At 56.0% G+C, this 21774-nt stretch overlaps 1 protein-coding gene across 3 annotated transcripts in view; it reads left to right on the forward strand.

Annotated features, from left to right (window-relative positions):
• The window catches only part of NTN1 (netrin 1), a 211441-nt gene that overhangs the window by 176265 nt on the left and 13402 nt on the right, over positions 1 to 21774 (forward strand). For all 3 annotated transcript variants that reach the window (XM_051825185.2, XM_051825184.2, XM_051825183.2), the window contains exon 6: positions 21100 to 21174. In XM_051825185.2, the coding sequence (XP_051681145.1) occupies positions 21100 to 21174 (75 nt within the window). The remainder of the gene's footprint in view (positions 1 to 21099; positions 21175 to 21774) is intronic.

Genomic DNA, 21774 nt, shown 5'->3' on the forward strand with positions numbered 1-21774 from the left:
AGGATGCATCAGTCGGTAAATGGGGCTGGGGAAACTGGCTCTTGATTTAAAAATGATGGCAAGGTTGCCATCTGGCACCTGCTTGCCCCAGAGTGTGTTTCTTCCCAAGTTAGAGTTCAGGGTGTCATGCAGGTGGCTCAAAATTGGCCCTGGTGGGAATATTGACACCTCAGATGTTGGCAAATGGTGCAAATAAAGGCCTTTTTCCTTCCAGGGTGCCAGTCATTGAATATTTCCCGGCATAGTTGTCTGAGAACCTTCCTGGGAGGGCGCCTCTGAATCTTGGTTGCCAGCCGGAGCAGGGACATGGGTCATCCGGTCTGGCCTCTGTGGTTGACAGGTGCGAAGCCTGAGGTCCCACGGAAGGTGACTGCAGATGGGAGGTCTTGGGTTGACCGCAGTGCCTTGAGCAAGCCGGCCCTTGAAAAGCAGCCAGTGCTGGGGAGACTCCTGCTGTTAACGAGAAATGAGAAGTCCATGGGAATGTCTGGGCCGTGGGTTCAAGATCATCTTCAGGTCCAACTGGGCTGGGACTTTGGCCCAGGGCCCGAGCACCTGGCCCACATCAGCACCTAACGTCTGCAGATGGAGACCCTCGGTGGGGACAGTGCACTTCATGGGTCTGGTAGCCCAGGACCGCCCTGGCTCCAGACATCCTCCCTGACCTTCCTCTCTGTGGTCCATTTACTGCCTGGGGTCCCAGAGCGCTGGGAAACACAGGACAGGGATTCCTGTGCACGTGATCTGCTGAGGAAGGTGCTCTCGGAAGTGGGGAGCTTACAGGAGAGGAAGCTGGGAGGAACATGGCTTCAGGAGAGCTCTGTGCCCACACCGTGCCCAAGAAGTCATCCAGCTTAAAGGCAGATGGGCTGAGCAGTGAGACTTGCCCACCTCGGTTCCCCCTGGCCGTGGCCCGCCCCTGGGGGAGGGATGTGTGTCACCTGCCAGATATGTCCAAGCAAAGCCATGCCCATGAGGCCAGCACAGGTTGTCAGAAGTCAGCACAGGTCAGCCGCCAGCAGCGAGCACTTGCAGTAGCTGGGGATGGGTGTGCTAGGCCTGGAGGGGGTCTGAGCAGGGCACCCAGCATTCACTGTACAGCAACCATGGATAGAAATATTTGTTTAAAAAAAATTGTGTCTGTACTAAACACAAAGATTTTTTTTCCCTTTGTCAGTCTCGAAACTACACAGTATAACAACTATGTCCATAGCATTGATATATGACTAGGACTTAGAAAAAAATCGGCCAGTACTGTGGTGCATCAGGTTCTGCCACCGCCTGTGACACTGGCATCCCATACGGGAGTACTGGTTTGAGTCCTGACTGTTCTACTTCTGACCCAGCTCCCTGCTAATGCCCCGAAGGAAGCATGGCCCGAGTACTTGGGCCCCTGCCACCCAGGTGGGAGATGTGGATGGCGTGCCTGGCTCAGCTGTGACTGTTGCTGCCATCTGGGGAGTGAACCAGCAGCTGGAAGATCTTTCTTTCTCTGCCTCTCTTCTCTCTCTGTCACTCTGCCTGTCAAATAAATACATTTTTTAATAAAAGTAATTATAGATTAAAGTATGCAAGAGGATTGCATAGTGCAAATACTATGCCATTTTATTTAAGGAACTTGAGTGTCCGTGGGTCCTGTTCTCCACTGAGGGCCTGGAACCAGTCGCTCACGGATACAGAGGGATGACAGTGCTTAGGGATTCGATGGGAAGGGAGGAGGTGCTGGGATCTGGAGCTTCCTGTTGTATCTGTTCTCCAGGAGCATGGTGCTGTAAGGAGAACCCAGTGGCTGGCCTTGTTGCACGTCCTCCCCCCCCCCCCCCCCCTCACTCAGTAGTACCTGGCATCTCTCTCTGCTGCTGCCCGAATCCACACTCCTTGCTTCCCATAACCCCGCATCAGTCAGAGCAGGCCCTGTGCCGTAGCAAACAGCCCCAGCGCTGTGCTGCTGGTCACTCACTTGACAGAGCTCGCAAGTGGTGCTGGTCAGTGCCTCCCTCCCCACCACTGAGTGCTTCTGCTGTGTGGCTCTGCCACCCTCTAGGGCTGGGCTAGGTGACCCTTGTGCCTCCGAGGGCCATCTGAACATTAGTCACATCATTCACGGGCCATGTATGCTTATCAACTTGAAAATCCTCTCGCTGTAGATTGATGGACTTCCCAGTCCCACCTGCGGTTGCCTTGGCAGGGCCAAGCCCAATGGGCTGTACGTCCACCGCCCCTGCTCTGGGGCCCCAGAGTCGTCCCTGCTTTCTCTGCGTCCAGCTGCAGACAAGGAAAGAGGACTTGGGCACAGCGCGTAGGAGACTTTGACGGGCCAGGCCTGCAAGTGGCAGGCATCCCTGGTACCCTTGTCCCGTGGTCCTGAACTCAGGCCCGTGACCAGGTCTCACTGCGAGGGGTGCTGGGTCACGTGGTCCCCAACCCCCAGGAGAAAATGAAATGATGTCCGGTGGCCACATCCTGTCGTTTCTGATCACCGTGCTGCCTCGGGGGCATCTCTGGCCACCTGTCCATGTGGCGCCCCAGTCACTTTTCTGTATGGGAAGCAGGTCGGCCCAGACCTGGCCTGACAGCTGCCTAGGTGTGGGGTATCGCCAGGCTCGGCAGAGGCGACCTGGGGGTTTCCAAGGCATGACCTCATCGGCATTGACTTAACCAGCCTGGCTAACCGGCCAGCCAGCCAGCTGGGGGGACGCTCCGGCGCTACAGGCATCCGTGTCGTCTTTCATGACCTTCCCAGGGAGCCCCGGCTTAGCTCGGCTGAATCCCCCTTCAGTGCTGACAGCAATTCCAGCCTGTGTCCGCTGTTGGCTCCTGCCGGAGAAGCGCGTAGAGAGCCAACTGGATCCCTATGGGACAGCTTTGTTTTCCCTGCTGAACACAAAATCCCCTGTTCTCTGGGAGAGCTGACAAGGGGACCCCGTAGGGCTGGCCCGCTGGGAGCAGACCCCAGTGAATACAGCGCCCGAACGGCTTCAGCTTATTAGAGGCGAATCCGCGGGCTCGCTGTGCCCGCCGAGCGGGGGGCAGAATGGAGGGCACAGAGCTGTTACAGCGGATTAGCAGCCTCAGACGGCTGCAGGCAGGTGCAGCTCTTGCTGCCATTTGGAAGGGTTTATGAAATACTGATCCTGTGTTCTCTAAATCCTGCCCTTGGCCGCATCTGGGCTGCAGGCTGAAGACGGCGGGGGTGGGGGTGGTGGGGGTGGGCTCCTTGTTCAGCCAGGCTTGGTGGTGGCTTTTAGCACTTGCCCTGTCCGGCCCAGTTTCTAGAATTCCCAGGGAGTTCTGAGCCCAGGATTCGTGCACTTGCTCGTTTATTCATTTCCATTCATTCGTCAGTCCCACACTTGCCGAGGGCCTGTGCTGGGTGCTGGGGTTTCAGAGCTGGGCAGGACATAGGGTTTGTCTTCAGAGGACTCCTGGTGTCCTGAGGGTACTTCACAAAGTTCATGGAACAACGCTAACTATGAAAAAAAGCTATGTCTGGATTTTGAATTTGGGGCACCAAGATAAGCAGTGTTTTATTTTCATTTTCCATGAAATTTAAAACACTTTTAAAATTTTTATTTGTTTGAAAGAGAGGGACAGAGATCTTCCATCTGCTGACTCTCTCCCCAGTCGCCTGTAAGAGCCAGAGCTGAGGCAGGCCCAAACCAGGAACCTGGAACTCGATCTGGGCCTCCCATTGGGGTAGCAGAGAGCCAAGAACTTGAGTCAGCACCTGCTACCTCCCCGGTGCTTACCAGCAGGCAGGAGGGACTAGGAATGGAACCAGGACTCAAGCACAGGCACTCTGATACGGGATGCTGACGTCACAAGCAGCATCTCAACCGCTGTGCCAGACCCCAGCCCTGTTTTCTGTAAGTTCTTGAAGTCCCCTGGTGCGCGAGAAAGACGGATAGATAGCTTTAATTCGCCCTGGTGAGTGTTGGCTGTGCCATACAAATGTTCACAGCTGTCTGCAGGTCTGACTCGGTGGCAGGCCTTGCTAAGAGCTTGCCTCTTTTGCTGCCCGACCAAAGCTGCAAGTGCAAGGTGACCTGTTGCCCTTCCGGCCGGGCTGCTGTTTCCTAACAGAGCAGGGGGCCGGAGGAGAGGGTGAGACTCAGAACCAGAGAGAGGGCTGGGATGATGGAATCCTCAACGAGGGCTCTCGAAAGCTCATCTGATGTGGCAGCCACCGCAGCGTGGAGAAGGCTCAGGAAGGAGGCTGCCGCGGGTGTGTCTGCTCCCAATGCAGATCCGGTCTTTCCCTCTTACAGACGGGGCGGGGATGGGGGCCCCTCGCCAGCTCCCACGCCCCAACACTCCCACCCAGCTGGTAGAAACTTTCATGCATACCGTCCTCCTGGACGTGGAGACCTCATGACGGGGGCAAGACTTTGACCTTGTCCTGTGGCTTCCAGATTTTGGTGAGCTGCCTGTTCACGGACCTCAGAGGGCCTAGGTCACTGTTCCCTGGCTTCTAACAGGAGCTGGTGCCCGTGGATCCCAGGAATAGAGGGCCTCCCTTGGAGGTGAAGGGTGGTGAGTCCTTTGCCCACCAGGATGGTTGTGGGAGGCTCATGTGTGAACTTTGCCATGGCAGGTCAGCTTCAGTGCACGGTATCTGGGATCCATAGCAGCGGCGGAGCCCCCGGGCTACAGTTGTCCCGTCCCAGGTCCTCTTGGTCTGCATATGAGGAGTCTGGGAAATAGACTCCAGGGAGACCCCCCAAAATTAGGGGACCAATAAGGGGGTGGCAGTTGGAAGTCCTGGGTCTTAGACAGGACCCAAGACCCATCAGAGATTTGGTTAAGCACCAGAAGATGGGTACAAAAGATGAACTTGGTATCTCATTAACACCTAGGATGTGTCCAGGTGAGGAGGGCAGGCAGGGGTGACATCCGGGGCATCTGCCAGTCTCCAGGGGTCCCTCAGTGTTGAGACGCCTCATGCTGCCATGGCTCTGATGGCTCTGACAGCCCTCCCCCTGCCTGCTGTAGGAGGGAGGCTAGCACCTTGCACGGGGGCTGCTTGGCTGCTCTGGTTACCTGGAGTACACTGAGTGTTCTTCGCTTCCCTAAGCAAGCACCATTCAAGTTGAGCATCCCTAATCCAAAATCTGGAATGTTCTAGAACAAGTAACTCTTTGAGCACTGACAAGGTGCCAGTGGATGCAATCGGGCAGTCCCATACCTGACCTCACCAGAGGGGGTCCCTGCCACCCTCAGGGGAGATCTGGATCAAGTTCCAGGCTCTGGGCGCCCACCTTGCCCAACCCCCACTGTTGTGGGGCCTTGGGGAGGGACCCAGTGGATGGAAGATTTCTCTTTGTCTCTTTCTGTGTCCCTCAGCCTTTCAAGTAAAATAAAGATAAACAGAAATGTTAAGAACAGATTGACCAGGAAGAGGATGTAGTGTGGCGTGGGGCGGGGTGGGGGGCCAGGCACCATGCCCCGCAAATTTGAAGGAAACGGGCAACCTTGTGGGGAGGGGCTTGCTTTCCCTAAGCCTTGAGGCTGCTGTGTTGGCTTCTCAAGGCGTTCCTCGAGGGAGCACCCTGCACCGGGGGAGTTCCAGAAGTCAGGTGAGGCCCTGCTGAGGGTGGTCCTGTCCCACCTAGCACAGGTGGTGAGGCTGGGGTACAGGCGTGGTCTGCCCTTAACTCTTCCAGTTCTAAGAGACTGGTCCCGTGGCCTGTATCAAGTCGAATGATGAGTAGCAAATAACAGAATGGATCAGGATGGCAAGAACGTGTCCACTTTCCTGCTAAAGCAACCCCCAGAGCATCTTAGTGCTGGGCCCTTTAGGGTACTGTGGTTGATTAGTGATGTCTGCCATGAAGCTGGCCGGTATGCCGCTCCCTCCTTGGCGTTCCTTCTGCAGATGTGTTGCTCATCACCAAGCCTTTCAATCTAGGAACACCATGCATCATGCTCTCCTTGCTTTCTTGGTCCTTTTCACCATGCGGCTCTTTGCCACTAAGGGCCATGGCTCCCTGCTGTTTTGATGGGGAGCTTCAGAAACAGTCGTAGGAAGAGGACTTTACTCCTTGGGCCCAGCAGTCTCTCCACTGTTCCCTGCTTCCTCGGCCAGACTGTGAACGCAGCTTTGTTTCCTGACAGCTTGACTGGTAGCAGGAGGGGTGGAGGCATTGTGGGCCGGAAGGGGTGTGGAGTGGGGGCTACTACTTGGGTTCTGCCTGAGGACGGGGGGCGTAGAAGGAAAAGTCCCCTGACAAGCAGCAGCCTGTGCATTAAGGGCCGGTGCTTGGTGGCCATGAGGTTGCACCCGGGATTTGGGGTCAGAGACCCCTGTGGGTAGCCTTGTGCTGGAGGTTAGGGCCGCTGGTGTTAGGTGCTCCCTACGGTCGGTGGCCTCAGACTCTGTCCCTTTGGGGTCTCCGTTTGCTCATGTGCATGAGGGGCGTAGCAGTCCTGATGCTTCCAGCTGCTTCCTCCTGGGTCGCTGTGCAGGTCACACAGGATGGTGAGTGGGCCGCCGTCCAGGTGTTTGCCCTGCAGGTGGGCGGAGCTCCGCCTGGGGTCCCTGGATTGGACATAGCCAGTGTGCATGAGGCTTCTGCAGCACCTAACAGATGGAGAACAGGAGGCCCCAAGGTCTGGGATTGGTGTCAGAGCGGAGTGTAGGGCAATCTTTCACCATAGAATCCACTGCTGGGGAGGAGCAGGGGTGGGCAGCTGAGAGTCGAGAGAAAATTCTGGATGTCCAGGAGCTGGCGCGGGCCGCTGAGGTCTTCTGCCTGCGACCGGGAGGGCTCTTCGCGGCCCCACAGGCTCTGGGCAAGAGGCTTTAATCTAATTACATGCTTTATTGGAGCCAATTTGTCTTCCAATCCATCTTGTTCAGTAAGAAGAAAGAGCATGCTGGGGACTCATTTGCACCCTCTTGTTCCAAGAGGGGCAGAGGGGCTGCTCTCCCGCCTCACGTGGTCAGCGCAGGGCCCCTGAGCCAGGCTGCAGACCGCCCTGCCCTGCCCTCAGCCAAGAGAGCCCAGCCCGCCGCACCCCTGCGGCTTTCCCTTCGCGGGTCATGGTGCACCAAGCGAGGCCGAGGCAGGAGCAGTTTCCAGGCCAGGCAGCCGAGGTGGGGTGGGGGGGACACTCTTTCCCTGGGGTTAGCTAGCTCAGAACCACCCCAGCCCCTGCTGGAGGGGCTGACCTCAGCACCGGACTCTGCTAATACACACGATTTAGGACCTGTGGGATTCACGCACAGACACAACACCAGAGCCCTTCGGGATCCTGCCTTTTCTGTTCAGATGCTTACGCAGACATACTCCCTCGCGCAGTTGCTTCACAGAGCCTGGTGACTTCCACCCTCAGACGAGAGCAGGGGCGCGAGTCGTAGGGCCTGGGGGCGGGGTAGGGAGGTCACTCTGCTGGCCACTCAGCAGTGGCAGCTGGGCCTGCTTGCATTCAACTGGTTCACCAGTTATTTGTGAGGGCCTGGTAGGTGGCCTGGGCCTGGCGATTGGGGGAAGACGACGGGGAGTCAGTGAACCGAGCCGACAGAGGTGGACATGGCTGCCCAGTGCGACAGGTGCTGTGCGGGAGCCACAGCCCCCGGAAGCAGATCTGCTTTGCAGAACAGCCAGAGGTCGGTTGTCATTCGAAGGACACACCTGAGAGAGAAATAGCTCTGGGTTAAAAAATAATAATAAATTGAGTGTGCCAGTAGTATAGTGAGGTGTTTCCTGTCTTGGCTGCTATGCGTAGGCCAGGGCTCAGCTCGCTAGAACCGTGAAGGAGCGCAGGCGCTTGCTCCCACCTGAGGGACGTGATGTGCAGAGAGGCACAGCATGGTGCCTGAGGACACAAGCCAGCATCTTTCTTTTTTTTTCTTTATTTATTTCAAAGAGTTACACAGGGACAGAAGGAGAGGCAGGGGTGGAGGGTCTTCCATCCGCTGGTTCACTCCCCAAATGGCCTCATGGCTGGAGCTGAACTGATCTGAAGCCAGGAGCTTCCTCCAGGTCTTCCCACGTGGGTGCAGGGGCCCAAGGACCTGAGCCATCTGCTGCTGCTTTCCCAGATGCACTAGCAGGGAGCTGGATTGGAAGTGGAGCAGCCGGGACTTGAACCAGTGCCGTATAAGCAGACAGCAGTTTCACCTGCTGCACCACAGCGCCAGCCCCACGGCCAGCATTTTGAGTGCCTTGGTGGCCTGCCTGTCACTCCCCATCCTGCAGGATGCTTTCCCTCCCCACGTGGGCATGGTCAGCCCTCCTGTTCCCACTGGTGCAGGGGGTCCTACCCCAGGGCGTGAGGCAGGTTATCTTTCCGGTGACCAGACACAGCAAGCCAACCGACCGGCCTCCAGATGCAGAGCTCAGGGTGCGGCTTTCAGGTACCAGCTGTGCCTGCGTCTGTGTGAGGGCACTTCACCAGTGCACGGAAAAATGGGATGAAAAGAGGTTTATTAGGGTGCCAGAAATGTTTGAAATCAGTACGTAGCTTTGTCATGATATGCATTTGCCTCAAACTTTTTGAAAACTCCTATGAGCCCCCCCACCCCCACCCCCACCCCCGGCTCCCTCACCAGTACCTCCAGGGTAATGGGCGTCATCCGTCTGGGGGGCCTGTTTGTCGGGGCAGCCTTTGTGTCCCTCAGAGGCAGCCGCAGTCAGCTGGTTTTACGTTGTCATGTTCATGGTCACCCAGGGAGTCACCTAAGTTAGTGACCACCCACCCAGCCCTGGGTGCTGGGACCCTGAGTTCTGATTCACTGGGGGGTGGGGGTCAGGAACAGACAGAAAATTCCAGACTGTTGAGTAGGTACTAAGAACATAGAGGGCGCCCAGCTCTGCTTGGAGGTGCGAGGAGGGTGCACAGGGCAGTGATGCGGGAATAGGTTCCAGGTTCCAAGAGCAGGGAAGATCAAGGCTGAGGTGTGGTGGCTGCCTGTGTGGCCTTGGGCCTCTCCCCACAGCCAACGTGCTGTTCTTTCCAGCTACTCTGCCAGAACTAGGATTCGGCTGCCTCAAACTCCAGTGGAGGAGGGGGGAGCAGGACGGTGCAGAGACCCCAGGCGGAGGCAGGGTCCTGGCTGTGGGCCTGATGGGTTCTCCACGCCCAGCCTGGCCTGCCTGGCTGTGGGCCAAAGCACAGCTAAGACAGGGCCCTCGCTCCTGTTGGGACACAGGGCTCCACCACACCAGCAGGTTCCTCGGTCTGAGTCTCCCACGGCCAAGGCCAAGGGCAGGTCTCTCCATCTCAGGTCCAAGTGCCCTCCGGGCTCGGGAGCCCCCTTGCCCTGATCGGACCCCACCTTTCCCTCCTGCTCCACTGCCTGCAGGGGACCTTGCGGGGCCACCTTGAGCCTGTCCACCCTTTTGGTACCACCTCAGCTGAAAGGTCACCTCCCTGACACCCCCCCCCCACCTTAGTCTTTTCCTCCTGTGTCCCGTGAATGAGTAGCCCGGTGGCGGCTGTCGTTACTACTGCCCCATTTGATGGATGGGAAACCTAAGGCTGGGGGTGGTTAAGGACCCCAGATTGCGGGATAGGTGATGGGATCCCTTTTTACAGGAAACAAGGGTTTCATGAAGCCCCCTCAGGGTTTCCACTTGCATCCTTGGGGCTGGACCAAGCACATCCACATGCTTGGAAGAGGATACTTTTTACAAAGAGAGAAAGATCTTCCTTCCGTTGGCTCACCCCCCAAATGGCCATTACAGCTGGCACACTGTGCCGATCCAAAGCCAGGAGCCAGGTGCGTCCTCCTGGGCTCCCATGTGGGTGCAGGGCCCAAGCACTTGGGCCATCCTCCATTGCTCTCCTGGGCCACAGCAGAGAGCTGGATTGGAAGAGGAACAACTGGGACTACAACCCGGCGCCCATATGGGATGCTGGCTTTGCAGGCGGAGGATTAACCAAGTGAGCCACGGTGCCGGCCCTGGAAGAGGATACTTTTAGTAGGAAACAGGATCGGGGGGCCGGCTTGCTGTTTTGGAAGACAGGATGATAGGTATTGCAGAGGCCCCAGGGGATCTGTCGGACCCAGGCTTGTGGGTTTTAATTTTTTTTTTTAAAGATTTATTTATTTGAAAGGTAGCGTTAGGAAGAGAGAGATTTTCTATCTGCTGGTTCACTCCCTGAGTGGCCTCAATGGCCAGGGCTGGGCCAGGCCAAAGCCAGGAGCCTGAAACTCCATCCAAGTCTCCCACATGGGTGGCAAGGACACAGGCACTCCAGCCACCTTTTGCTGCTTTCCCAGGCACATTAGCAAGGAGCTGGATTGGAAGTGGAGCAGCTGGGACTTGAACTGTCACTCCCATGAGATGCCAGGGTCACAGGTGGTAGCTTATCCACTTTACCAGAACTCTGGCCCTTCATCCTTTTTTTTTTTTTTTTTTTTTTTTAAAGCCCAAGAATTCTTACGCTCATTATAAAGTTTAAAATACAGATAAGACAGCAAAGCAAGAGTATACAAAACGAGCTATAGTCCTGCCACCCAGCATCCCTCTCAGCCCCCACCCCTGTTGCTGTGGGTTCATTCTGAGAGGAGGAGCGTGGTGGGGGCAAGAGGCGTGGAGTCACCACACAGACCCCGGGAACCAGGTGAAAGCAGGCCAGAGGGAGCAGCCTGCAGACCCATTTATTTCAGTTGGTACAGCAGCTTAAATAGCCAAGGCAGCCAATCCGGTCAAGGGGCGGTCTATGCCTTAACCAATCACAGCCTGTTGCCAGGCAGGCTCTGTTGTCATGTGGTTTCTGAAGCCATCCAATCACAGCCTGTTGCCAGGCAGTTTCCATTGCCAGCGGTCATCTTGGCATGGCCTTCTCATTCCACCACACGCCCCTGCAGGCCTCTGGCTGCCCCCCTCCCCCCAAGCTCCAGTCCCAGGGCCTTTGCACCTGCTGGGGCCTGGGATGCTCCATAGGACGGATCCCTTGCTGTCCTCATTGTCGCCTCCTGGGGAGGGGGCTGTGTGTCTCCTGCCCCCACCTGCCTCCCCCTAGTCTCTGCACCTCTCTTGCTGTGGAGGTCAGCACTGTTGCCTTAGCCTCAGGGCTCACCAGCGCCTCCCAGCACCACCAGTGGGGGATGGGAATCGTAGGAGTAGGGTCGCTGCATCAGCGGGGGGCGGGGGGGGGGGTAGGGTGTGTTCGATGTGGTGATGCCAGCAGGTCTCAGGAAGGTGCCCGGGCCATGCCATGTGAGCCTGTGTGCCTTGCTTTGCCAGTGTGCTAGGCAGAAGCGCTGCGTTCCCACTGGTTAAGTTTGGTTTCTTTGATCCTTTGTTATTGGGCATTTTTCCCTCTCCTCATCCCCTTTTCGTTTTCTTGTTTGTGAATCGCCCGCCCCTTTGAGTTTGAGTTCCATTGTTTTTTTCCTTATTGATTCAGAGAGCTCTTTATATATTAAAGACCCCAGTCAATGTTGCAAACGCTTGGGGCTTTCTTCCAATCGTTGGCCCATGGGTTGGAGGCAACCAATGGGCTGAGTTCTTCTGCCAGTGTACCCCAAGAGGCTGCCTGCCTAGGGAGAGTCCTCAGCCTTCCTGCCCTTGAACTCAGAGTTAAATGAGCATTTTGCTGTTGGGTCAGCTAGGACTCAGAGGTCATGGAATGGGTGTGTGAGGTCAGCCCAGGCTTGTATGGGGGGGGGCACTACAGAGCTGCCTGCGGTGCCAGACCTTCCAGATGGGTGTCCATACCTAGTCATGGGGCTTGTCGGTGAGGGGCTGGCGAGAGCCAACTTCCCTGGCAGGTGGAGGGCATCAGGTCGCCTGTGGCAGGACCAGGAGGGAGAGCTGGCCTTGTGGGAAGTACCTCCCCTCTGAGGGCTGTGGTGAGACCCACAGATACCTGCAGCACCCTGAAAACTAGACTCCCTGGCCCACGGGGGCTGCCATGTGACTTCATCACTACAGCTCAGGGAGGCTAACACTCAGGGCAAACTGGCCTCCCCGCCTCGTGTCACCTGCTGGTGGGCAGAAGGGGCCAGCTGCAAACGACAGGGCCAGCTGGGTCCCCTTCCTAGCCCCAGCTCCTTCCACTTTGAGCGTTTTCTCCCCAAGCCAAGGGGAACCAGGGAACTGGGAGCCCCTTGCCTGCACCCATCCCCACGGGTTTCCCTGCCCCAGGAGCACGGAGCAAGCGCGCTGGCTGAGTGTCCCACACTCGACAGCCCAGAAGCAAAGAAGCAGAGGTGTCGCCAGCAAGTTGGCCAGGGCTCCTGAGAGCGAGACCTTTGCCAGCTCCCCGCCCTGCTCTGAGGGGAGGTGCCAGATGCGGTGCCCCTGGCTCCCCCCGCGGGCTGCTGGGCCCTGCCTGCCATATGCTTGGAGATGAGCCCTGAGCCGGCGAGCAGGCCTACCCCACAGGACTTGGCACCTGGGGCGCAGGAGGCAGGGCGGAGGGGCCAACCTCTCTAGTGGGGGAAGAAGCGGGAGAGGCTTGGCCTGGGTAGGGAGCCCGTGGGGCCACCTCTTGGCTTTTGGCTGTGGATGGGTCAGGGGAGCAGGTGGGAGGAATTGGAGGGAGGGAAGGCTGCTCCCGGGAGGGGCCAGGATGCCAGCCAGCCAGGATGAGCCTGCTGCGAGCGGGGCAGATGGTGGCCTCTGGGCCTCAGCAGCAACCCTCACCCCCACAGGACAGAGCCCGTCCAGGCAGGGAGCCGGACAGTGCCCGATTCCAGCCCTGGCAGCCGCTGTCTCTTGTGGGGGAAGGGTGGGGGTAGAAGGGACCCCTACAGATCTGCCAGTGTTCACCTGGGCCCTCGGTCGTTCCCCCAAGAGCGTGGAGGTGGCCGGCCTCCTGCCCACCCCTCACCTGTTCTTCCTGCAAGGAGGAAGCTCGCTGTAGCCACTGGTCAGGGCACAGCATGTTGGCTCTCTGTTGGTGCGCAGGCTGGGCGGTCAGTCCAGCAGGTGTCTGTGGGGCAGAGTTAGGCCAGCTTCTATGGGGAGGTCAGGCCGTGTGCCACTGCTCTGTGAGAGTCGCAGAGTGGCCGACCTCCAGCCCTTTGGTGTGCTGTGTCTGCTGGTGTCCGTCACTCTATGGCTCCCGGTGTTTAGCACACCAGGGATGCGCCTGCAGGCCAGTGTCAAAACAGACAATTCCACATCTCTGCTTCAGGTCGACCTGGCTGGTTTGCCTAAAAATCATGGGTTTCATTCAGATTTCCAAGATTTTAACCCAGAATTTATAAAATGTTCCTTCGATTGTGGTTCTAGCCTGTTTTCATACTTCCAGTGTTCTGCCTGGTCTCTCTCTGAGATGTGACAGTGTTTTATCTCTCTCTCTCTCTTTTTTAACATTTGGGAATTTTCAGAGAATCAGTTCTAGGATGTATTTATGATTTTGAAGTTTTTTTTTTCTGTTGATTTTAAAAATTTCTACTTCTGTTATTAATTCTTTCCTCCTTTCTTTGGGTTCTGTCTTGCCCATTTTCTGACTTGTAGAACAGAACACACTTCATGTATTTCCATTCTTTCTCCTTTAATAATGAATAATATTTATTCCATTGTGGTCAGGAAATGTGGTCTGTGCCATTCCAGCTTCTTCGAGTTAATTTAACCTTTTTTTCCCCCACTATTTATGTGTTCTCTTTTGTATTTTTGTCAGTTTTTACTTAATGTATTTCAATGAGATGTTGCTCTGTACAAATTCTTTAAATTAGTAGGCCACATTCATCCATTTTAAACATGCTTGCTTTGAATTCTTTTTTAAAAAATTTATTTGAAAGAGCAATAGAGACAGAGAAAGATCCTCCATCCGCCAGTTCACTCCACAGCAGCCCAGGCTGGGCCAGGCCAAAGCCAGGAGCCTGGAACTCATTCCAGGTGTCTCACGTGGATGGTAGGACTGCAGCACTTGAGCCATCACTGCTGCCTCCCGGGCTCTGCACTGGCAGGAAGCTGGAGTCAGAGGTGGAGCCTGGGACTCTGATGTGGGACGTGGGCATCCCGAGTGACCACTCAGCCACGGCACCAAACACCCACTTGTCTTCTGTAATCTTGATTTCTCGAAATTGCTTTTTATGTTTTCCATATTATCTGCTTTGTCTTTTGGCATATTACCTATAATTCTGACTTTCTCTAGTATTTGTGATTATCTTTAGATTTTCAAAAGCATTATATGATCTGGTAACTACTTGTCAGAGTGAAACATGAATTAGCATCTTTTAAAAAAAAAGATTTATTGGCCGGCGCTGTGGCTCAGTAGGCTAATCCTCTGCCTGCGGCGGCAGCACCCTGGGTTCTAGTCCCTGTTGGGGTGCCGGATTCTGTCCCGGTTGCTCCTCTTCCAGTCCAGCTCTCTGCTGTGGCCCGGGAGGGCAGTGGAGGATGGCCCAGGTCCTTGGGCCCTGCACCCACATGGGAGACTGGGAGGAGGCACCTGGCTCCTGGCTTCAGATCGGCACAGCATGCCGGCCGTGGTGGCCATTTGTGGGGTGAACCGATGGAAAGGAAGACCTTTCTCTCTGTCTCTCTCTCTCACTGTCTAACTCTGCCTGTCCAAAAAAAATTATTTATTTGAAAGGCAAAGTGACAGAAAGATCTTCCACTAGCTGATTCACTCTCCAAATGGGCCAGGCAGAAGCCAGGAGCCTGGAATTTCATCTGGTGTTCTCACGTGGGTGATAGGGGACCAAGTACTTGGGCCATCCTCTGCTGCTTTCCCAAGCACATTAGCAGGAAGCTAGATCAGAAGTAGAGCAATCACAACTTGAACCAGCACTCCTATAGGATGCTGGCATCACAGGTGATGGCTTAACCTGCTGTACCACAATCAGCCCCAAAGTAACATCTATCACATTGTCACTAAGACAAAGGGTTTTATTCCCCACCTCATGCTGCTACTTAATTTTTTCAAATATGATATAGAGTTCCACGCTAAATTTTCAGTTATTTATATATGCTTAGATGTATATGTAATCTGATGTTCCCTTTCAAATATTTAAAAATTATTCTTACATTTACATCTAGTTTTAGAACCCAATTTAAAAATCTCTGTGGACCTTGGAAAACATTCTCAAGTACTTATTTCCAGAAGGATATGTGGTTGGAACATTTTCTGAGCCCTTGCACACTTGAGAATATCTGGTTTATTGTGGCCTATGGATAAAGAGAAGATAGTCTAGCTAGGTATAAAATTCCGAGTCACCTATCTCCCACTCAGGACCTTACAGAAATTATCATGTGATCGTCTGCCCAGCTTGTTGTTTTGAAACCTGTGTATGGTTTTTCCTTATCCTGGTATTTCAAATGTCTTATCATGATGCGTCTGGGTGTTGGTCTCTTTTCTTTGGTGGTTGAGAAGGGCAAACGAGCCCTTTTGCATATGTCAGCCTGTTTCTAGCCCTTGAATCCTGTCTTTGATTCTTGTTCCCACTCCGTTTGGTCCTCACTGCAGCTCTCTCTGATCGTAAGGTCGCCTCTCCACTTCCTTGCAGCCCAGTGTTCCTCCATGTCACCATCCCTTTAAATTCTGTGAGTTTCTCCCAGCTTAATCTCCATGTCTCTACACTAACATCCTCTTTGTGCTTCTGAGTTTTAGCTGCACTACTGGGTCTGTAGATTTTTGCGTTTCTCCAGCCTTTCTCTGTCCTGCCAACTAGTCACTGTGCGGCTCCATTCGGCCTTGGCCTTTTCAGCTTGGCGTTGTCCCCCTCCCCCCCGATAGCTTTCTCTTGTTTCATGCAGGCTGTGTCTTCCTAGAAGCCAAGTGGTCTGCTATGCCTGTTGGGGTGTGCACTGCCTGTGGCTGTCTTGGACCTAGGGTGACAGTGTTGAACAGCTGGGACAGACACTGCATGGCCCTCCAAGTGTAGGACGTTTATGGCTTGGCCCTTTGCAGGGAACACTTGGCAGGTCCCTGAGCTAGTGAGACCGCTGGGTTCCCACCCTGGAGCCAGGGTGGGCAGGGGGAAGGGCATACAGCTCCGCCTCCAGTCCTGGTTTCCACCTGCCCTTGACCTGCAACCACCTCTGTTGTTTGGAGCCACGCCCCTCTCTCAGCTCCCTGCCTGATTCCGTGATTTAGAGGAAGACAAGGGTTCAGACATCACCGTAGCCGCTGTCCTTCCAATCCCTCCCCTCCCTTAACTCCCCCATCCCTGGAGAAGGGGTGGCCCCAGTTTTCCTCTCCCCAACCCTGCCCACTTCTTGGCTATTTGTCCACTGGTCACCATATCTCTGTGGTCCCTTTTTTTTTTTTTTTTTTTGCTCCTTGGATCTTTCTGTTTCACCAGACAAGGAGCTGTGTCCCGAGGTAAAACCCAGACAGGTTTTGCTCGTCCCATCCCCATCTGCCTTTAATTAGTGGAGATGGCTCCCAGATTCCAGCCCTGGGTCTTCTATCAGTGTCGTTTTCATTCTTGCATTGTCTTCCTAGCTATCTTGGAACAAAACATGGAAGGACCCCGTGGGCAGCTGCCGAGTAGATGCCATTTTGAAGGTGGCCTTGGGAAGCTGTGGTTTGTCTGTCTTGAAGCTGTGTTAGCAGCTCTGTTCCGTCATTCATATGCATGAGTTGCTGGTCCTTGACCTCAGCTGTCTGGGCCACACCCCCAGGGAAGGATCTTCACTCTCCAGACAGCTGTGGCAGTGGCCTGCCGTCTCCCCAAAGGAGGATACTCAGCCTCTCTAACTGTATTGTACACGTGATACTTTCTTTTTAAGGATTTATTCTATTTATTTGAAAGGCAGAGTAATAGAGGGGGAGAGAGAGAGAGGTTTCATTCACTGGTTCACTCCCCAAATGACTACAACAACCTGGGGCTGGCCCAGGCGGAAGCCAGGAACCAGGAGCTCCATCCTGGTCTCCCTCATGGATGGATGGCAGGGGCTCAAGCACCCAGGCCATCTTCTGCTGCCTTCCTGGGAGCTGGATCGGAAGTGGAGCAGCCCCCCGGGACTCAAACCAGTGCTCTGATATTGAATGCTGGCGTCACTAGCAGCAGCTTAACCCCACTGTGCCTCAGCACTGGCCCCTGTAGTTCTAACAAGCTCGGTTTTCCTAGCTCACACCTAAATTAGAATCGGTAACTTTGGGCTGGCGCCGCGGCTCACTAGGCTAATCCTCTGCCTTGCGGCGCCGGCACACCGGGTTCTAGTCCCAGTTGGGGTGCTGGATTCTGTCCCGGTTGCCCCTCTTCCAGGCCAGCTCTCTGCTGTGGCCCAGGAGTGCAGTGGAGGATGGCCCAAGTGCTTGGGTCCTGCACCCGCATGGGAGACCAGGAGAAGCGCCTGACTCCTGGCTTCAGATCAGTGCGGTGCACCAGCTGGAGCGCAACGGTGAACCAACGGCAAAGGAAGACCTTTCTCTCTGTCCTCTGTCTTTCTCTCTCACTGTCCACTCTGCCTGTCAAAAAAAAAAAAAAAAAAAAAAAAAAAAAAAAAAAAAAAAAGAATTGGTAACTCTGAAGTGCAGAAGGAAAACTTTACAACAAGCACACTGACCTGACAGACATTACCAGCAGAGAGAAAGGAAAGACCTAGAACCCACCAAAAAGATAGAAGGCGCAGGAGCAGCCGATAGCAATGCTCACAGGCTGTCCGGGAGAGTAGCTTGGGGCTGGATGTGAGTGCCCTCCAGCTCGAGACAGCAGCCTCCCATCCAGGCCTTTCCTCCGCCACGCTGGGTGCTGTTGCTGTGTGCATGCCGCGGGTGCAGCACTGCTCATCCCCGCTGCTCCCAGCTGGTGCAGAGAGCGGTGCCAACCCTGGCTGCACGTTGGGATCCTCCAGGGAGTTTTACAAATGCAGACCTTTGGAGCCAGCATTATGACATTGCAGGTTAAGCATCCACTTGTGGTATCAAAGTGCTGGTTTGAGTCCCGCTGCTCTGCTTCCAATCCAGTCCCCTGCTCATGCACCTGGGAAAGCAGCGGAAGATGGCCCAAGTGCTTGGGCCCCTGCACCCATGTGGGAGACCCAGATGGAGTTCCAGGTTCTTGGCTTCTACCTGGCCCAGCCCCAATTTATGTGGCCATTGGGGAGTGAACCAGCGGATGGACAGTCTTCCTCTCTGTCTCTCTCTGCCTTTTGAATAAATACATCTTTAATAAACAAAGAAGATCTTTGTGCTACTCCCTAAACCTCACAGAATCTCTTGAGGGTGGGACTCGGGCATCAGTGTTTTCCAGGCTTCTGGGAGCTTGCACCCATGGCTGCGGCTGGGAACCAGGGCTGAGGAGCCTGAGCCCTTGCAGCCTCGTTGGGCCCGTGACCCTGGGGACTGTGAGGTGTGGCCCGGTCGGAAAGGCTGAGAGGAGCGCCTGGGGCATCACAGTGATACCGCGTGCATTGCCGTCGTGTTCGGCACAGACCAACTTTCACGGTCAAAGCTGCGATTTGGCAAGCAGGGCTGGGAGTGCTGTGTTGTTAGGTGACGATGGGTGCCACAGGTGAGGGAAGGTCTCTGTCCCCCACTGGATCCTTGGTGCAGAAGAGCTGTGGATGGTACCAGGTAGGCAGAGTAGCCCTGGAGGCCAGTGGTCAGCCGTGCCCAGGCTCGCTGCCTCCCTCCATTCTGCTCCCCTGGGTGAGGCTCGCCTTCTGTCACCCTGGAACCTTTCACAGCTCTCGGTCCCTCGTCTTTCTAAAACTTTCTGTCTGAGGGACAGAGAAGAAATCTCCCAACAGCTGTGCCAGGGCTGAAGCTGGGAGCCGAAGCTCAATGCAGGTCTCCCATGAGGGTGGCAGGGACACAAACACTTGGAGCCATTGCTGCTGCCACCCAGGGTCTGCATTAGCAGGAAGCTGGAGTCAAGCCCCTTTCCTTTGGGTCATGGATATCTTAACCACTGGCCTCCCATGAGGCTCCAAAGAGCTATTGCCCTTGACCGCTCGGGTCAGGGTTGGGACGCAGGTATGTCTGGAGCCATGCAGAAGTGCCTTCCTGCCAATGGATGGGCCCATCACCTTCGTAAAAGTGACGAGAAGGCAAGAAAGGTGGACCCGAGGCTGCTCTGCTGGCACATCACCGGGCACCACTGCAGTCCAGGTCCCTGCCCCCAGCACAGAAAACAGGGACAGAGCCCAGGCAGCCTGGGTTCAGCCACGGCCCTGGCTCTGCCGTGAGTTGGCAGTGATGACAGTGGCGATGGTGCCGTTGGCTTGTGCGTTTGCACTGCTGTCAGCTCTCATCTCGACCTCTCAGACTTGGCCATGGTGGGGTGAAGGCCGATCTCTCTGGATAACCCAGTTTGTGGACCCCAGGGAGGTCCCTGTGCCAATAACAGACCAACTGTCTACCTAGCAGGAGAGAGTACTGTGACCTCAGTGCCTGGACAGGGAGGCCAAGCTGAGGGTGCTCCCCAGACTCAGACCACAGGAGAGCAGGAGGGCAGCTGTGTATCCCATTTCTTGAGGCTGATCTCTACCCGGGGCCCCCAGAAGTCTGGCCCAGGAGGGAGTGAGGAGGCTGCCAAGGCAATGGGATGGAGCTGTGATGACTGGAGTACAGGGTACTGGTGAGTGCCTCCTGACCTGTTCTGCGTCCCATGAGACCAGAGCCTGGCTCTGGGTCTTAGCCACAGGCTGGGGACAGGTGGCACCGACAGGCCTGCCTGCCTGCCTTGGCTTCGCCGTGTGCCTGTGCTTACCCTCCACTTGGTCTTGGTTTTCCCCTCTGCAGGATGGGAGCTGGCTTTTGCTCCTAGGGCAGGTGCCTGTGTGTGTGTATGCGCCATGTGCACACATGCGTGTGTGTGTATGTGTGTGTGTGTGGATTTTTTTTATTTGAAATGCAGAGCAACAGAGAGGGAGGGTTGGAGACAGAAATAAGCTTCTCCCCACTCATTGACTCTTGAGATGTCCGCAACAGCCAAGTCTGCAGCAGGCCAAAACCAAGATCCAGAAACTCCATCCTGGTCTCCCACGTGGATGCAGGGGCCTAAGCACTTGGGCCATCATCTTCTGCTTTCCCAGGCTCATTAGCAGGGAGCTGGATGGGAAGTAAAGCAGCTGGGAACTTGAACCCGCATCCCAAACAATGTCTTAACCTGTCAGTGGCACACCCCAGTCCGTGCCTGTGGGCATTTAACTTTCACTTCTCTGGTCCCCGGTTCCCCTACCCCTCACCACAGCACACCCGACCCCCTTCTGCCAGCCCAGGCCAGCCTGGCTGGTCACTGCCTCGGCTGGGAGTTCCTAAACCACAGGGCAGCCCTTGTCCGCAGCCCGGAGCTTAACCCTCAAGCTAAGAAGGAAACCCCTGGTGTTCATGGACACACAGTTCGGCATGACCCAGGTGTGGCGATCTTGGCTTCTGGAACCCCAGTCCGAGGCCCAGCCTTGGCACTGGCTACCTGTATTGCATTGGGCAGGTGGCTTCCCCTCTTGGGGCCTCCATTTTCTGGTCTGCAGAATGGGAGTAACACCCACATGTCAGAGAACACAGTGTGTCCAGTAGTGAAGGCAGAGCAGGTGGGAGAGAGTTGCTGGGCCTCTGATGGGCTGGGCTGTTGTGCTCAGGGATGATTTAGCAAAGGTGGGGAGAGGGTGTGGGCAGGCTGGGGTGGGAGGGGGCACTTGGGGAGCAGGCAGGGCCCCCACTGGGAGCAGCAGGTCCAACGCTGGGGGCCGTTCAGAAGCCCCCAAGAGTGGCACCGGCAGCCGCAGGCCCGCAGCCCCGCCTCTCACTGAGCCGCTCTTCATGGGGCCATTTTATGTGCACACTCCAGTGGAGTGGACACCAAAGAGGCTTTCTGATGCTTCACGGGCTGCTAATTTCCTCCGTGACCCCTTTGTTGCCGCCTGACCCCAGCCAGAGGCTCCACGCCTTGAAAGCCAGCGCCTGCCACAGACCCAGGGCGCAGGGTGACAAGGTGGCCTCTGCTGGCTTTAATCAGTCTCCAGTTGTGCCCTGAGAATGGGGATGGGGTTGGTGGGGGGAGGGTGCTCCAGAGGTGGGGGGAGGGGTGCAATAGGGAAGACCCCCCCCCCAAGTCTCCCCTGCAGGCCCTGTCAAGCTGGAGGAGGGGTCAGGCTTGGGCCCTTTGTCCCCAGCGCCTCTTGAGAAGCAGGGCCTGCCTGGAGCGCTCGCCCAGCCGGGCGCTGGGCATCGCTGCCTTAGCCTATTCATCCCCGGCCTAATTAGTTTCTGTCTGTGCTCTGCCCCCGCCCCCTGCAGACTGCGACTCCTACTGCAAGGCCTCCAAAGGGAAGCTGAAGATTAACATGAAAAAGTACTGCAAGAAGGACTATGGTGAGTGGGAGCCCTCTTGTCTAGGGGCGTGGGGGTGTGGGGTGGGGGCGGGGCCATGTGACCCTCCGGCTGGAGTTGCAGCGCAGGTGGCCAGGGCGGGTGTTGGTCACCGAGCTGCTGTGACTGACAGATCCCACGCCCCTGGGGCTGTCTCCTCGCTGCCACCTCTGCCCCCAGGGAGAACGGGTGTGAGGGTCCCTCCCTCCCCAGAGGCCTGCGTGCCTGCCTTTTCCAGAGAGCTGCCTGAGGCCGGGACTCCCAGGCTGGTCTTGAGCCTCTGGCCTTTGCTCTGCCCCTGACAGGCTGTGCTGCTGCAGGGCAGTCACATGACCTCTCTGGTCTTCAGTGTCCCTCACCTGTACCCTGGGGCGCACAGCCCGGCTCTGTGACTGAGAGTGGAGACTTGTGGGCGTCCCAAGTGGGCAGGAGGCCCGTGGTGGGTGTGAACTGTCCCTCCGGGCTTCAATCGGCCTAGGAATCTGCATGTTGCCCGGCTCCCTCATGACTTTGGTAGCCTTCCAAAGGGAAAGTTCCGAGGCCTCCCTCTGGCAGCCCTGGGGGCCGCCCAGAAGGATTGCCTGCACCTGCACCCCCACCTGA

This window comes from Oryctolagus cuniculus, chromosome 17, assembly GCF_964237555.1.
Source record: "Oryctolagus cuniculus chromosome 17, mOryCun1.1, whole genome shotgun sequence".
NCBI lineage: Eukaryota > Metazoa > Chordata > Mammalia > Lagomorpha > Leporidae > Oryctolagus > Oryctolagus cuniculus.